The 17716-nt window shown below is 47.6% G+C and overlaps 1 protein-coding gene across 1 annotated transcript; it reads left to right on the top strand.

The window, feature by feature from the left end:
* The first annotated feature begins 1538 nt into the window (after positions 1–1538).
* CCAR2 (cell cycle and apoptosis regulator 2) lies at positions 1539–17473 on the top strand. Its single transcript, XM_072634872.1, is given in 22 exon segments — positions 1539–1641; positions 2049–2146; positions 2511–2602; positions 3098–3189; positions 3474–3588; positions 3743–3872; positions 4037–4133; positions 7516–7635; positions 7744–7966; positions 8062–8175; positions 8817–8980; positions 9375–9411; positions 9413–9547; positions 9625–9858; positions 9955–10173; positions 14457–14601; positions 14707–14789; positions 15275–15421; positions 15610–15721; positions 15814–16005; positions 16157–16362; positions 16634–17473. Coding segments are annotated over 21 exon segments (2760 nt in total). The 5' UTR covers positions 1539–1641; positions 2049–2088; the 3' UTR covers positions 16679–17473.
* The last annotated feature ends 243 nt before the right edge of the window (positions 17474–17716 follow it).

The following is a 17716-nucleotide window of genomic DNA, read 5'->3' as shown; positions in this document are numbered from 1 at the left end:
CCCGGCGAGTTAGTGCGTCACAGCCATCTGTGGCTCCCGTGTTAGCTGCTTCCAAGAGGCTCCCTTCTGCATGGGGAGGGAACATGGATGGAAAGGCACGGCAGAGGCAGGGTGGTGCAGCTGGAGATGGGGATGGGGACCTGCGTTCACTTGCTGCCATCTTGATCATGGACAGATCATTGGACAGCACCCTCTCTGGTGCTCTCTTCTTTATCTTTAGCAGGAGGGGCTTGAACGAGATTTCACAGGACAAATCTCCTTAATAAAAGGCTTTGCTCTGTGAAGTCTGGATCCAGTGGAAGGGCTGCCTCTGGGGACCTCGAGGGCCACCCTGAACTGGGTGACTTCGGAGGTCCCTTTCATCTCTAGATTTATAACCCTGATAAGGGGAGGTGAGGGGGACTCTGGAAGAGAGGGTCAGAGGTGTGCCCGAGGTGGGCGATGGGGCAGTAATGTCTTCGTGTGTGGTGTGGTGCCCAGAGCAGGTCAGCCCTCGGGGTGCCCGGAGGTGCTGAGGAATGGGCAGGACTGTGCTTCTGTGTGGGAGGTCGGAGGTTCTGGGGTTGGGGGGGACGGCCACTGAACCTGGAGTTGTGAAGACCCCAGTCGGAGACGCTTCCTAGCCGTACCTCTGGGCAAGTGGCTTCCCCTCTGCCAGCCTCAGCGCCGCCCCGGGAGGGCGCCCGGGGTGCGAGGCCCTCGGGGTGCGAGGCGCCCGGGGTGCGAGGCGTCCGCGGTGCGAGGCCCTTGGGGTGCGAGGCGCCCGGGGTGCGAGGCGTCCGCGGTGCGAGGCCCTCGGGGTGCGAGGCCCTCGGGGTGCGAGGCGCCCGGGGTGCGAGGCGTCCGCGGTGCGAGGCCCTTGGGGTGCGAGGCGCCCGGGGTGCGAGGCCCTTGGGGTGCGAGGCGCCCGGGGTGCGAGGCGTCCGCGGTGCGAGGCCCTCGGGGTGCGAGGCCCTCGGGGTGCGAGGCGCCCGGGGTGCGAGGCGTCCGCGGTGCGAGGCCCTCGGGGTGCGAGGCGCCCGGGGTGCGAGGCCCTTGGGGTGCGAGGCGCCCGGGGTGCGAGGCGTCCGCGGTGCGAGGCCCTCGGGGTGCGAGGCCCTCGGGGTGCGAGGCGCCCGGGGTGCGAGGCCCTCGGGGTGCGAGGCGTCCGCGGTGCGAGGCCCTCGGGGTGCGAGGCGCTCTGACGATGGGCTCCGGAGACAGAGGAGTCACGCTTCCTTTGGTTGAGGACGCTCAGAGGTTGACTTTGGGGAGCTCCGCGGGGCGCGGCCCCTGGAAATCGTGCGGGCGGCAGCAGCGCTCTCAGAGGCAGCTTCGGCACGGGAGGGGAAGATGGTGGGCTTGGACTGAGAGGGGGGTTATTTTTACCTAGGAACTCGTTTTTCGGACTTGCGCGTTACCGTCGGACACGTATAAAGTGCGCACCGAGGCAAGGCGCCCCTCTGAGCCCAACAGGGGTAGGCACACTTCCGTTTCTAGGCTGCGGAGGGCTAGCGGGCGGGCTAAGGGAACGATATCCGGCCGGGAAGCGGCTTCCGAGCAGCGGTCGCGCTTCCGGCGAAGCGCTTCCGGTGCCAGTGGCGGTGGCGGCGGCGGTTCCGGGTGCCTTTGTCCCCCGGTGTCGCGACCCCGGGCCCACAGGTGGGTTCAGGGCCCTCCTCCTTCCCGCCCTTCGCCCGGGGTGAGGGGTCGCGAGCTGCTGGACGGGGCTTCCCGGACGCGGGCCCCGGCTCGTAAACTTCCCCCCTCCCCGGTTTCCGTGGTAACGGGCTTGGGCTCCAGGGAGGGGGGAGGGGGAAGCCGCGCCCCTCCCCCCTTTCTTTGCCCTCTGCCCCTCCCCCGGCGTCCGGGGCGGGCGGAGGCGGGAAGGCCGGGGTCCGGGGCCGCGGGCCGCAGCCGGCCTCTCCGGCCCCATCTGCCCGCGTCTCCCTCCCCCGCCGCCCCCTGCTCCCCAGGAGCGGCTCGCGATCGCGGCCCGTTCTCGTGCCCCGTTGTGGTCCTCCTTCTCTCTCCCGTGTGAAGCCGGTAACCTTTCCCTTTTCATCCAGGGTTTTTCCCCAGACCCGGTAAGAGACACCAGCTTTCTCCATGTCTCAGTTCAAGCGCCAGCGGGTCACCCCCCTGCCCGGAGGACGGAACTTCTCAGGTTAGGCCCGGCCGGGGGACGCTGGCTTCTCTGGGCCAGGGCGGGCCTGACTTTTGGTGCTGCACCCCAGGGGTCCGCGGAGATGGCCCTGGCGTGGGGCTGAGGGCACTGTTTGGAAGCTGCATGATCTATGGGAACTGAAGGGGTTTTCATGCAGCCCCCCTCCCCTCCCCTCCCACTTTACAGATAGGGAAACAGGGTCTCAGGAATGCGACTTACTCAAGGTTGCAAAGGATTTGGACCCAGGTCTTCTGACCCCAAATTCAGTGTGCTTTCTGCTTTACCGAGAGGCTTTATACAGATCCTGGGGTCTGGAGCGGGCCAAGGCAGTGTGCCCACTCTGCTGTGGCCTTTGTTCTTCTAGGCTCTGCATCCACATCTCTCCTGGGCCCACCACCTGGTTTGCTCACCCCCCCTGTAGCCACAGAGTTGTCTCAGAATGCCAGGCACCTTCAGGTAGGCATTTGTTCAGGTGTACTTTGTCCATTGAGTTCTTGCCTTCATGTGTGAATTGTGATGGTCCTTTGATCTCTGTGTTGTAGGTCATTCTTCTCTTCTCTTCTCCCCTTTCTAGTCAACTCTTTGACAAGTTATCCTATACCTTGAGCTTGAGGATTATTTATAGCTTTTCTTTATCGGAGAAGAAGCCAGAGTCCTTATAAATTGGTGGCTCAGAAACCAATCTTTTTTTCATCCACGACTGGGTTATATCTATTTTTAATTTTTGGTCTCCTACAGATTGAGATTTTTCTGGCAAAGAGGACTTTAACCGTATTTTTTCATCTTTCCCTTTTACTGTGTATCTTGATGACTCAGACTGTTGAGGGTGTTGGGTAGGGATGAGAAGGTAGTTTGAAAGTAGGTCTTTTGTGTTGATGGAATTATGAGAGATATGCATTTGTTTCCAGCTATTTTCCTCCTTATTTTGATTGCTGCCCTTTTACTCTGCAGGGTGGAGAGAAGCAACGTGTCTTTACTGGCATTGTCACCAGCTTGCATGACTACTTTGGGGTAGTTGATGAGGAGGTCTTCTTTCAGTTGAGGTAGGCTGAAGGCTCTGATGATCTTCCCAAAGAGTGAGGATGCTTTGACAGAAAAAATCTAATGGGTTAAAGTTTATCATCATGATGGTATAGAAGTCTCTGAAGCTGCTATTTACATTGGGCCCCAGGGGATTTTGTTGCTGACAGGCAGGAAACATATGGGGGGAAGACTTTCTTTACTGGAAGGTCTTCTGGGGAAGGGGAGGGAGTGGTCTTTTTGAGGTGACCAGGGGCCTGATCAGGCCCCTCTCCTCAATGGGCACTCTTGGATTTTGTGCTGGCAGTGTGGTGAAGGGCAGGCTGCCCCAATTGGGTGAGAAGGTGCTGGTAAAAGCTGCATACAATCCTGGCCAGGCAGTGCCCTGGAATGCTGTCAAGGTTCAGACACTCTCCAATCAGGTACTCAGTCCTTGTCAGTATGTGCATTGGGGACGGGAACCCATGTGACCTGAAAGCCAAGAAGGACTTCTATCTCTTGGGAGGGGGGTGTTTTGCCTTCGGGTTGTGAGCTCAGTATTCAGAGTCCCCTGAGTTCCTGATTTTCACTCCTCAGCCCCTGCTCAAGTCCCCAGCACCTCCCCTTTTACATGTGGCAGCACTGGGCCAGAAACAAGGCATTCTGGGGGCCCAGCCTCAGCTGATCTTTCAGCCTCATCGGATTCCCCCCCTCTTCCCTCAGAAGCGTGAGTATGGTTGATAAGGAGGGTGAGATATAATAGTTAGGATTTGAACTGATAGCCTTGCTGTTCTCATCAGAACTGTGGATATAGAGCCTGAGAGATGGAGGTGTGGAGAGAACCAGAGAGATTCTTGAGTCTTTGAGTGGTAATGTGTTTTCTCTCCTTAGCACTGAGTCTCTTCCAAACGTCCCCTACACTGCATCTGAGCCACCTGAGCCGGTTTCCTGCCCGGGGTCCCCATGGCCGACTGGATCAGGGTCGAAGGTAAGAAGATAGGACGAGGGAAATTGTTGGGTGTGTGCTTCTTTTTCATGATCTTGTAGTTGATGCTGTCTCTGGAACTGCTCACTTTGTCTTATTGTATGTTTTCCCAGTGATATGTAAATATAAATGACTGTGTGTTGCGTTAGCATACAGGTGATGATGTGAATTGTTCTTCCAGAGTATTTCAGATACTAGACGTTTTAGACAACTAAAGTGATCATATATATGTAAGACTGAACATTGCAGCGTTCATTAAAATGACATTGCCATCTACATTTTAAAAAGTAATAGATTTAATTTGTGTGTACTTGTAAATGTGTGACAGAAGTTCTCTAGATTTATATAGTGTCTTGAAATCAAGAAAAGCAAAGGTTTTGGGTTCCTTAGAGTAGAGCAGGTGTGTTGGGTTGGACCTTTGGGGTATTTTTACTATGTTTTGTATGACATATGAATAATGTGTTCTGCAAAGAGCATGTTATTAGTTCTTTCCTTGCTACCCTCTGCTGTTTTTTCTCTCCCTAAAGGTTTTCACTTTGTTCCCTGAGAGCTAACTTACTTTTTACCTTAGAATCATAATCTCAGAGCCGTAAGGGATCTTGGAAACCCTTTGATCCCACCCCTACCTGAGCAAGAATACTATTTTTGTATCCCTGACAAGACACTCAGCTGTTACTGGGTGTAAAAGGATACTTGTTACCTCTCAAGGCAATTCATTCCATTGTTGAACAGTGCTAATTGAAAGGTTTTCCTTTTCATCTCACCAGAATTTGCCTCTCTGAAACTTCTATCTCTTTTGCTCTTGAGGGCCAAGTAAAAGAGTGATAATAGCTCTTCCACATGATAACTTTTCAGGTATTTGAAAACTGTCATCATTATCCCCCCTCAGTCTTTTTCAGCAGTTCCTTCAACCGATCCCTGTTATGGTATGATCTTGAAGTCATTCACCATCTTGTTTTCAGTCTCTCAGATAGTCCCCATCCTGTCATTGTCCTTTCTAAAATATAGTGTCCCAAACTGAACACAGTACTCCAGATGTACTCTGAGAAGGGCAGAAAACAGAGGGACAAAATCTCCTTTGTTTTAGACACTATGTTTCTGTTAATGCAGCCTCAGAGCAAATTAGCTTTTGTGTGTGCCACATCACAAACAGAGTAGGGTTGGGGGGGGTGTGGGGAGTGTGTGTGTGTGTGTGTGTGTGTGTGTGTGTGTGTGTGTGTGTGTGTGTGTGTGTGTGTGTAGCTTTGATCAAGCTCTCTTTTGAAATTAAAATCAATGAAGGATAAAAACCTTATATCCTGAATGTCACCAAGGTTATAAGTCATAAGGAAGCCATTCAGAATCCTGAAAAGGAACTCTGCAAAACTTAGGGCACAGCAGCAAGAGGCCAGGCTGCAGAGTTAGTACTTACTTCTTAGGAATAAGTCTGTCTTGAATTCCCAACTAAAACATAATCCTCATGCTTTCAGGATTGCTTATCAAAGGCTTCTCTTTATGCTTCCTTTGATTTTTCTCAGTGGTGCTAGAGTATATGTTTAAGGGCAAGTACATATACAAACCTTTTACTCCTAACGATGGGCTTCACTGTCCTCGTTTATAAAATGAAGAGATTAAACCAGGATGATTATAAAAGGTTCCTTCCAGCTCTCATATTCTGTGCAGTGATTTTGGACCCTTAAGGATCATCTAAAGCAGGTGAAAAAAATGCATATAAAGTTATTTGTTTTTCTTTCTAGATTATAAAACGTAGGTCAGTTATGGAGTCACCAATATTTATTGGTGTCAGACATCGCATTGGGAGTGCTGTGTGTGACTTTAGTTCTAGCTTGGAGTGGAAGGAAGTAATTGAGGATGACTTTTATTAGTTGAAAGAAATATGTGGGGTAGGAAAGGAGGTAGTAGAAATGAGGTGCTTTCAGAGGATGTTCAGTTTCAAGAGGCATCAGTAACATTAATAACTTTGCTGGAAGGTATGGTTTTCTGATTCCACATTTAGGAAGGACATTAGCAAACTGTTGAGTGTCCAGAGGAGGGCAGCTAGGATGGTGAAGCCATGAATTCATGTCAGATTTTCAGTTGTTTTTCAGTCATGTCTGACTCTTTGTGACTGCATTTGGGTGTTCTTGGTGAGGATACTTGGAGTGGTTTGCCATTTCCTTCTTCACCTCATTTTACAGATGAGGAACTGAGGCAAACGGGGTGAAGTGACTTGTCTAAGGTCACACAGCTACTAAGTGTCTGAGGCCTGATCTAAACTCAGGAAGATGAGTTTTCTTGACTCAGGCCCAGTGCTCTGTCCACTGTGTCGCCTACTCACCCCACGTCATGGGTTCATGTCTCATGGGGATAATATTTATCGCATGAAGGCACTGGGGATATTTAGCATGGAGTAGAGAAGATTCAGGGGATATTATAGTTGGCTTGAACTCTTTGAAAGACTCTCATATTTCCATATGACTTGTTCTGTTTGGCTCCAAATGACAAACATTAATGATGGGTAGAAGTTGTAAAGAGACAGACTGAGGCTTGATGTCAAGAAACATTTCCTAACGATTAGAGCTATCTAAAGTGGGAGGAGCTGTATCATCTTCAAACAAAGGCTAGATGACTCCTTTTTTGGATATCGTTTAGACTAGATGGCCGTTAACTTCCTGGCAGCCCTGAAATTCTGTGATTCAGTGATGACAGCTTCTCTTTTGGGGATCCAGTGCATGGTATCCCATTGGACATCAGTGGTATTTCTCATGAGGCTTTGAGGCTGGGTATGTTTTTGCTGATGGATTCTTATTTACTGAGATTTGTTTTTTTTTTTCTTTTACTGGTAATGATTTATAACCAAGTCCTGATTGGTCATAGTATTAGGGGAAATCTGTCTTGGATTATTCTAAACCACAGGGATTTAGTAGATTATACAATATAGCTAAAAAGTTGTAATATTTACTGAAATCTACTTAAACTACTAGTCTAGTTGTATACAATTGTCCAGATGATTTCAAAGCTGTATCATAGAAACATTGATATTCTTGTAGACACACACCTGAGAGAAGGTATTCTTCCTGTCTAACTTTAGTTAAATAGTCCACAAAATGGTTCAAGAATTAGCACTTGAAGCTCTGATTTTGAAGGTTAATGAGAGGTGAAGGAAGCAGCTCTGGTAAAAATTCAGCTGGCGTTCAGTTATTTTGGAGTGAGTAATTTACCCCTGAACAATTGAGAATTACTTGTGTTGTTTCTACCAAGAAATGAAGTTTTCATATCCAGGACAGTCTGAGAATGTACACTACTAGAAGGCAGGGATTGTCTTTGTTTAACTCATTAGGTGATATTATTATCACCTAATGCTTATGGGTATTTAATACTCTAATGATAATGTTTCAACTTCCAGTGATGACTATGACTCCAAGAAACGCAAGCAGAGGGCAGGTGGGGAGACATGGGGTGCTAAGAAGCCAAGACATGACTTACCCCCTTATCGGGTCCATCTTACTCCCTATACTGTGGACAGGTGAGCATACAGAGCTGTTAGGGAGAAAGAACTTTCTGGGAATTAAGGGGGAGAGTTTGCTGATGAGACATGGGCTGTGACACTATTTTCTTGGCTCTTGGCCTGCAGCCCCACCTGTGACTTCTTGGAACTCCAACGCCGTTATCGAAGTCTCTTAGTACCTCCAGACTTCCTAGTTGTGCATCTGAGCTGGCTGTCAGCCTTCCCTCTGAGCCAGCCCTTCTCCCTACATCACCCAAGCCGAATTCAGGTATCATCAGAGAAGGAGCAAGGCCCAAGTGCTAACCCTGAGTCCACTCCACCAGATTTTGACATGACTTACAGTGCTAAGGTGAGTTGGTAGCATCTTCTTGCTCTTCTCATGGTTTAGAAGAATTTCCATGGTTCCTATTGGATTGTTATTCTTTTCTTGTTGCCTCTGCTTAGGTACTTTTGATCTCTTCCCCGGGACTAGAAGAATTATATCGTTGCTGCCTGCAGTTTGTGGAAGACATGACTGAGCCAAGAGAAAGTCCAGAACACCCTCTGAAGCAAATTAAGGTAAGAGTTGGAACGATTCTGGAATCTGTGAAGGAAGATTTCAAAATTTGAAACTTTTCCTTTCTCTGAGACCTGTTCATTGATTTTGTTCTGTTTCTACCAGAGGACTGGCTACAGTATCACTAGATTTTCCCTGCTGCAAGCCTGCCCTTCTCTTCTCTCCCATGCCTCTGCCTACTTCTCATTCCTAGAATCAGTGGTGAATCGTAGTTCTATTAATGAGTCAGCATTAATTAAACACCTCCTATGTGCAAAGCATGGTGCTAAGCGCTGGGGAGGACTCCAGGTTTCATGAGGGTGTAGATTGTTTCAGCTTCTTACTCCTTGCCTAGAATAGTGCTGTACAGGCAGCAAAGCACTTAGTTGTGCTTGAATTGAATTAAAGAATCTTAGAGCTAAAAGAGACATGGAGGTGATGTGGTGATTATGCAGATGAGAAAGCTAAGGACTGAAAAGCCCACAGCTTTGCCACATATAGCCCATAACTTCTGGCAAAGCTGGGACTAGAACCCTTGTCTTTACCTAGTTTTCACTCTGTATCTAGCTCCTTCCTGCCTAATATTATATGTAGGTTTGTTGAGGGGGTAGGTGGAATTGGGGGGGGGGAACCACTTAAGTTTTTAAAAATTCTTGTTTCATAGTTCCTGCTGAGGAGGAAGGAGGATGAGGCTGTGATGGTTGGGGGTGAGTGGTCACCCTCCCTAGATGGTCCTGACCCTAAGGCTGACCCCCAGGTATTGGTCCGAACTGCTATCCGCTGTGCCCGGGCTCAGACAGGCATTGATCTGAGCAATTGCACAAAGTGGTGAGTGTCCTTTCTGCAGTTTTTATTTGAGGACATTTAGTGTGGTTGGTGAGAAGCTTGTACTTAAAACCAAGATAACAGATTAGCTCCATGTAGACTTGCCAGTTTCTCACTATTCAGTGACCACAGAATACACCTTTGACCCAAGCCTTACAGATAGGTGTCATTGACCACAAAGTGGGGCTCAGCAAAGGTGTCCATCACTCTTCCTGGCTCCACAGCAGAGGTCAGGAATGTGCTGTTCGGTTTAGGAATGCAAATGCATTTGGTGAAGGGGAAGGGTCATAGTTTAAAATTGTGGGTCCAAGCTTAGGGCACTCAGGGTAGATATGGGGATTGTCTGGTCATTTGGATCAGAGGGTAGTGTCTCAATGCCCCCTTTTGCTGGGAGCAGGTGGCGTATTGCTGAATTCCAGTACATACAGCTGGGACCCCCCTCGGCGGCAGCGAACAGTAGTGGTGTATCTGCCAGACATCTGGACCCTTATGCCCTCCCTCGAGGAGTGGGAGGCCCTGTGTCAGCAGAAAGCTGCTGAAGCAGCTACCCCACTCCAGGAGGCTCCAGTGGTAAGTCTGAACCCTGGGAGGGAAAGGGTCCAAAACATTTGGACTAGCAGGTGATAACCTTTTTGTTTACTTCCTAGGAAGCAGAGGCTTCTGTAGAGGAAGCAGACACATCTGAACTCACAACAACAGAGGCTTCTGAACAAGACACAGAGAATCCTGAACTCAGTCTACAGCAGGAAATGGACCCTTCTCTCCCAGAGGCCCCTCCCCCCCCTCTGGAACCTGTTATAATAGCCCAACCTGGCTGTACTAACCTTTCCCTCCATGCCATTGTGGAGGATCGGAGACCAAGGGAAAAGATCTCATTTGAGGTAGATGTGGGAGGTCTGGGGAATGTGCTGGTCTAGAGGAACTTAGAGGGACCATTTCCACTTGGTATTCATGTACCCTTGAATCTGCATTAACAGGTAACGGTATTGGCAGCACTATTTCAGGAGATGCTGCAGCGAGACTTTGGATACAAAATCTATAAGATGTTGCTGAGTCTGCCTGAAAAAGAGGTGCCCCCACCAGAGCCGGAAAAGGAGGAAGCAACCAAGGACGAGACAGCCAAGGAGGAAGCGGCCAAAGAGTCCAAGGATGAAACACAGAATGAAGGGACATCTGCTGAGCCAGATACCTTGTTGGTGAGTGCCAGGCTCAGAGAGGGTCAGGGCTAAGAGAGCTTCATGCAGCAAAGACCTTAATCCTGGGACTCCCAGCAGGTGTGTGAGTGCCTGGGTGTGACTGGCCTGCGAAAAAAGGCAACAGCATATATGGACAGTGAGTGTAATAGGATATGGGGATTGTGCTTAAACTGCATCTTAAAGGAACTCTCTGAGGCACAGGTAAAGGAGGAGCACATTTCAGGCATGGGGATGACCAGTGCAGAGGTATGAAGACTGGAGATGGAGAGTTGTCTGTGAGGAACAGAAAAGGAGAAGAGTGACATCTAATGAGACTGGAAAGGGAGGTCGAGTTAGATTTTAAGAGCTAGACGGAGGAGCTTGTATTTTATCCTAGAGGCAACAGGAAGTCAGTGGAGCTGGTTGAGTAGAGGGGTCACATGGTCAGGTCTGTGCTTAAGGAGAATCTCATTGGTAGCAGTGTGTTGGATGGACTGGAGGCCAGTTAGGAGGTGCTTTCAATAATGTAGGCAGAAGGCGATGAGATCCTGTACTGAGGTGGTAGTTGGGAAAGGTGGGAATGCCTCCCTTTGGCAGTTGATTGGGTCTGTGGATTGAGAGAGCTGGAACATTGAAGGCAGAAAGGCAGTGGGGACTTTGGCTTAAATAGAGAAATTAGGAGGAGGGGAGGCATTAAGGGGAAAGATGATGAGTTCAGCTTCTGACAGGTTGAGTTTAAGATGCCTCTCGGACATCCAGTTGGAAACATCCAGCAGGCAGTTCGTGTGGGGACTGAAACTTGGGGGAAAATGGGCTGGTTCTGGAGATGCGGCAGTCATCTCCAAGGAGATCATGGGAGCCAATGAGGTCATTAAGAGAGAATAGAGAGGGGGAAGAGAGCCTAGCACAGGCCCTGGGGGAGCACCCACAGTGTAGGGAGGGTGATATGAATGATGAGCCAGAAAAGGTCAGGAAGGGAGAGCTGGGAATGGGGCAAACTAGAAGAGAACATTTAGGTAAGCATGGCTGACAAGTTAGAGATGACAAAGTACATCAGTTCTGCTTCTCATTCGCTGAAGGGTAGGAATCTTTTTGTCTTAACCTTTGTGGAAATACTTTTCTAAAATTGGTGAGTAGGTTTTCCTGCTGAATGTGGTTTAGTGAGCATGATTTCACTTCTCTAGTGTTTGAGGATCTTGTACTACTCAAATGAAACTTCTCACTGAGAGGTTTTGATGAGCTGTGGTTCAGGGAGTGCTGGGCCTGGACTCAGGAAGACCTGAGTCAAATCTGCCTCAGATTCTTACTGGCTGCTTGACCACTGTCTGTCTCAGTTCCCTGAACTGTGAAAATGGGCATAATTATAACACCTCTGTCCTAGGGTGGTTTTGAGGAGCAGATGAGATATTTATAAAGTGCCTTTAGCACTGTACTTAGAGCATAGTAGATACTTAATAAATCCTTCCTTCCTTCCCTCCCTCCTCCTCTTGTCTAGTACCATGAATCTAGAAGAATATCAATTACTTTGTTGGAGCTGTGAGTTCATCATTGCTAGTACAGATCTTAAGCCATCTGTGCCTTTTTATGTGTCCTCTCATTAATCCACCCAAGAGGATTTACCCAGTGATCTGAACTGCCTTCAGGGCTTTTCAAATGTGTGGGTACCAGCACATTTCCTCAAAGTTATCTTTCACAACAATATGCTGTAGCCTACTTAGGTCAACCGACTACAGTTTTTATTCTTTGGAGGTGATGGTGTTACATGGGACAATATTGGTGTAAAGAAAAAAGCTGTGTGTGTGTGTGTGTGTGTGTGTGTGTGTCTGTGTCTGTGTCTGTGTCTGTGTCTGTGTCTGTGTCTGTCTGTGTGTGCTAGGGAGTAGTTTGGCATTTTTGAAAATGGTGCATTTTCCACTTTCCTCTTAATTCAGTTGTGGGCCAAGTTTGTTGCCTATCAAAACTGTATCCAAGACATGCATTTGTGGACTAGCTTATTGGGCTACCCATCCATAGCATCTCTTTGTCAGGGTACTAAGTCTTTTCTTTTGGAAGAGGGAAAGGCAAGGTAATTGGGGTTAAGTGACTTGCCCAAGATCACACAGCTAGTAAGGGTCAGGTGTCTGAGGTCAAATTTGAACTGAGGTCCTCCTGACTCCAAGGCAGGTGCTCTATCCACTGCACCACCTGGCTGCCCCAGTAGGTGCTTTTCATTTCAACCTGACATTTTTTAAAGTGCGATTGTGTTTAAGTTACTGAAGAGGAGGTACTGAAGATTCCAAGAAATTCTTAAGGACCTAACTTTCTGCATTCATTTATGACCTTGTTTTTTTTACATAACAATAAATTACGTTGAATTCTTTTGAGTGGTATCTTATTGAGGAGGCCCTGTAGGATCTTGATGTAGTTACCATAGCATAACTTGCAAATAGGGTAACCAGGAAAACTTCGCCATCTCTAGGAAGTTCTTCTATTCAGACTGTCCAGAACATCTTTCATGATAGTAATGAACATTTTTTGTGGGCGTTTTATGCCTTATTTCATATTTATAATTGGAGGATTTTTAAACAAATTGATCTCTGGTCATGTCAAGGAATTTTATATTTACATTTGCAGGGGAGATACCTATTTGAGATTTGATTTCTGGAGTCAGAAGCTTTTTTGTAATCAGGAAATAGTATAGGATTTCATTTTTTTATTACCTCATTTTTTTATTTTACATTTGACTTTGAAGAAGAGGTGTCTTTATCATTTCAGCTCCTAAAGATTCCAGACAGATAAAAAACTGTCTATCTGAGTTGGTAGTTTCTGATGTCTTTTCAGGCAGCTTTTTTTTTTTTTGTAATCACTGATTTTTGGGCTTCCGTTCATTCTCCAGATATCTTGAAAATTGATTCTTAGTACTTTCAAATCCTGTTGCCTTCTTCGTAGCTGTCTTATATGTAAACTTGATTTGATCTAGTCACTTGTGACTTCATCTTGTGTGACTTTCTAGTTTCTCCAATAGCACATTTGGTTCTGAGGTGTTAGGATCCAGATGTAGTTCCACTGTCATCAGTGATAATAGATCCGTTTTTGAAACACACACACACACACACACACACACACACACACACCGCACACATGTGCACATATAGATGTTCCATTTTGCACCTGTTTGTTCTCCTTAACAGTTTCATATAAATGCATTGTAGCTCCTGTCAAGCTGTCTGTTATCTTCTGCAGTGGTCTGCATGTGAGAGTAGTGAACACCTTTGGAAGTGTGTCTCCCTGGGCGAGTGCTCTTAACCACTGTTGCTTTTGGCTGCTGTTCCCTTCCCCACAAGGAGATAAAGGATTTGCTGGTTAAAGTGATTTCTGGGCCCTTTTGCTTTTCCTTTGCTTTGGTGGCTACTTTCATGAGTTAAAATTTCTCTAAGAATTGGTGATAATCTGAATCAATTTTTTTTTAAACTTTATAGAGTCAGGTGGTTTTGAAATGATTTATAATTTAACAGAGGTTTCTCATCTGTATCCTTTCTTCTGATTTTAGTGTTTATTTTGATTTTTGCTTAACATTTTCCAGAATATTTTTTTCTCTCCTTCCTTCCTCTAACCTTAATATTGAAGGTAGAGAAAATTGTTAGTGGAAAAGAGCACTGGTTCTTGGGTTCAAATCCTAACTCTGATACTTAATTCTGATATAACTTTGGACAAATCACTTTAAATTTCCTTGGAGCTCTTTTCTCACCTGTAAAATGAGGGGGCTGGATGAGATAATCTCAGAGATTCTTTCTAGCTCTAGAGCAAGAAAACTGTACTGATCCAAGGACAAAAAGGCAACTTGGAATTTGCTTTAAAAAAAAATCCTGAAAATGAGTTTTTCTTGTAAGTTGCCTACTCTTCTCCTAAAAGTCAGGTATAGGTGAAGTAGGTAAAGAGGCAGAATAGGCAGGAAGACCAGGGAATGAAGATGGTTCATCATACATGTCCTAATCAATGTGGCCTAGAAGGATGAAACTAGGTTTTAGTTCCAGGTTTTGAAACAGGGTTCAGACTTATCTCTGCTTAGTTTACAAGACTGTGTTGGTAAAAGGGAGTTGTTGCATTGATGGGGAGGGGAAAGTTTCTTGAGGCTGTGAAAATGTCTTACCTTCCATGTACCTCCCGTCCTCCAGTCCTGTGGGACTGAGATTAAGTTCCATAACAATTATCTGGAATTTCCCAAGAGGTCTTTGAACTCCAGTTAATGTATGTAAAATGTTTTGCAAATGTGAAGGTGACATAATGTGAGCTAATTATTGTTACGACTCTTCTGCCCCTCACAGAAGGAGGATGGGCTTTTGCCCAAGCCTCCAGCTTCTGGTGAAGAGGAGGAGGAGAAGGGTCGGGGTGAAGCATCTGAGGACCTTTGTGAGCTTAGCTTGGATGCAGAACTCTTACTGCTGAGGGAAGATGTGGAGGAGGATTTTGGTATGTTGGGAACCTGAGAGAGGAGAGAGGGAATTTTCGCATAGGCTGGGTTAAGTGGTTTGGTCTGAGGCTTCCTCTTCATTGTACTGTCCTGGGTCTCTTCAGCAGGGACAAAGCTAGAAGATGCTGAGGTACGATCTGTTGCCTCAAACCAGTCAGAGATGGAATTCTCCTCACTTCAGGACATGGTGAGGATCCCTCTTTTCCTCACTAAGTAGGGTTAGTTATCACAGTTCAGGGAAGCCTCTGATCTGGGCAGCACTTTTGGCACTTTGTCAGTCTTGGGGGACAACAAATGGCCCTAGGCTTCTTCCTCTTTCTGGAGGACACACACTTAGGGAGAAAATTTTCACATGTATAAAGATGGCCAATAGAATTCAGTGTCTAAGAATACATTTAATCTCTACCTGATATATGTCAAAGCCCCTAAGGGTTCTTCTGATAATCTTCACACTTGAGCTAGTTTCACAACTAAAAAACTCTCCATAGAAATCTAGTAACTATGGAATTCTTTTACTTGGCCTGACAGAGCTCAGATTCATTGACTTTTCTAGTTTTTACCAGCCTGTCAGTGAGGTAAGAATCCAACAATGTAGTTTAGCCATAAATGGATATATTTGTAAACACTAAGCCAATTGGAAATTTTTCTTCACTTTCCCTGGTTCTGTCTTAGCCCAAGGAGCTAGATCCCTCTGCTGTGTTGCCCCTGGACTGTCTTCTTGCTTTTGTGTTCTTTGATGCCAACTGGTGTGGCTACCTTCACCGACGGGACCTAGAGAGGATCCTACTCACTCTTGGACTTCGGCTCACTGCAGAGCAGGTATCTTTTCTCTCCTCTGTTGCCACCATGCCCTGCGATGACTTGTTTTGTCTCAGTGCACTCTCTCCCTGCCACTCCCCAACATAGGACTCAAGCTAGGTATTCCTGTAGCCCTTAATTCTTGTATTGGATAAGATACACAGCTCTTTCTGATCCTTGTGCAGTAATGGGTTGCATGTTGTCTGTAGGCTAAAAAGCTGGTTAGCCGGGTGGTGAGCCAGAACATTTGTCAGTACCGGAGCCTACAGTACAGTCGTCAAGAAGGCCTGGATGGTGGCCTCCCCGAGGAGGCTCTCTTTGGTAAGTAGGAGAACTCACTTAACTTTGGAAGTCCAGGGCCTTGACTTTCTTCCTCAAATCTTCTGCTAATCTCTTCTCTTTGTCTTTTCAAGGAAACTTGGATCTGCTCCCACCTTCCTCTAGGGAAAGCACAAAGCCAAGTGCCCCTCAGGTGGAACACAGGGGCCTGGTGTCTCATAATGGCAGCCTGATTCATGTGGGGAACCTACTGCAGCGGGCAGAGCAACAAGACAGTGGGCGGCTTTACCTGGAGAACAAGATCCACTCACTGGAACTGAAGCTGGGTGAGAGGCCTGCAGCCCCAAATCCTTGCTCGTTTTGAATGTCCCATGGACTGTGTTGCATCTTGGTGCTGTACGAGATGTGTCTCCTCCCATCCCTTATTTGTCCTGAAGTTGCAGGTGGGGAGCACGATTTGTGGTGTTTTCTTTCTAGAAGAGACTCATAGCCGTTTCTCCACCACGGAGGCTACCAATAAGACGCTGACAGCAGACATGCAGGAACTGCGGACACGGCTAGCAGAAGCCGAAGAAATGGCACGAACAGCCGAGAGGCAGAAGAATCAGCTGCAGCGTCTGCTTCAGGAGTTTCGAAGGCGTTTGACTCCCTTACAGCAGGAGATGCAGCGGATGGCAGAGAAGGTAGGGGGTAGGATTGGGAGGACTCTGGTTACTGTGGAAATGAAGGACACACAAGGTTGCTGTTGGGAGAAGACCGCTCCCTGCCTTCTCATTCATTCATTCCTTGTGCCCATTTGTAGAGACTACCTCAGAGTAGCTGGTCTTTCCCAGCCCTCTACTGTTAAGAGTACACATACCTGTGTTTCTTTTCCTCCCTCTCTCCCCCTTCCCTATCTAAACCCCCCCCCCCACCCCCCCCAAGGTCCTAATCCTTGGCACACCTGTGTTTCAGGCTGATAGCTGGGGAGAGAAGGAGGAACCAGCACCTAGCAACTGAAGCTGAAGGGCACCGCACAGCAACAGCCACCCAGTGAGCTCAGCGATGGAGTCTGATGAAGTTAGACCCTCTCAGCACCAGAAAGCAGCTGGAGCAGGGCCTGGAAACACAGGCAGGGGAGGCTGACAGTGCTCAGCATCTCCCAGGCAAATGGAAGGGGAGGGGCCTGGGGTCGTGAGGGGAAGACGACAAACTGGTTCTCGGGCTGTCAGCAAGGAGGGACCTAATTTACACCTACCACTAATAGAGCATCTTTTCTTCTCACTTCTGAAATACCGTTTCTCCCTCTACTGTGGCTCCTCCTGGAGCCCTTTTAATCTTGTGCTTCCTCATATAACTCCCAGTTTAGAATGAGGTAAAGGAAGGGAGGGGAAGACAGCTTTGAGAACCTGTGACCAGGCCTAGCGCCAACAGACTTTCTGGAGAAACGGTCAGGGAGTCCAGTTGTGGGCAGTGGATCCTTGATCTGGTCAAGCTGCTGAGCTGTAGGGGCAAATAGTTGAAGAAAGGGGCTCATGGTTCCTGCACAAGTTGTCGAGCCAGCAGTGGGGGCCAGTTTGTGTCTTGGGCTACCTGTCTGTAGTCCTGCACGCTGCCAACCCCAGACGAGATCTTCTTTCTCTTCTGCTCTTTGTTCAGAATGTGGTAATGGCTTGGGCCTAGTAGGTCAAGCCTTTCTGTTACCTTTGTAATTCTCACCTCTTTCCATAACCCACGGTTCCAGTTTGACTTTGTATATAAACAGTTGTCCTTTTTTTGGCTTTTTGTTTTTTAAATAAACCAAAGTCAAAAACACGGTGTTTGCCTGCAATCCTACAGGGCCCCCTCCCCTGCTGTTTCCTTAGTCTTTCTGGTTTGTAACCTACTTGTGTCATAGGGCATCCCTGCGCTTCTCTACCCTTCCCTTAACACCTTCCCCCGCCCAAGTATAGGCTAGGGTTGTACTCATCCAGGTAAGGTAGTGAGTTATTTCAATTTCTTCCTGCTAGACAAATGTCAAACTCTAGAAATCAGCTAGCTATAACCCCAGAAAACCAA

This window comes from Notamacropus eugenii, chromosome 1, assembly GCF_028372415.1.
Source record: "Notamacropus eugenii isolate mMacEug1 chromosome 1, mMacEug1.pri_v2, whole genome shotgun sequence".
NCBI lineage: Eukaryota > Metazoa > Chordata > Mammalia > Diprotodontia > Macropodidae > Notamacropus > Notamacropus eugenii.
Note: the sequence above shows the minus strand (reverse complement) of the source record. Positions and strands in the feature narration are given on the sequence as shown.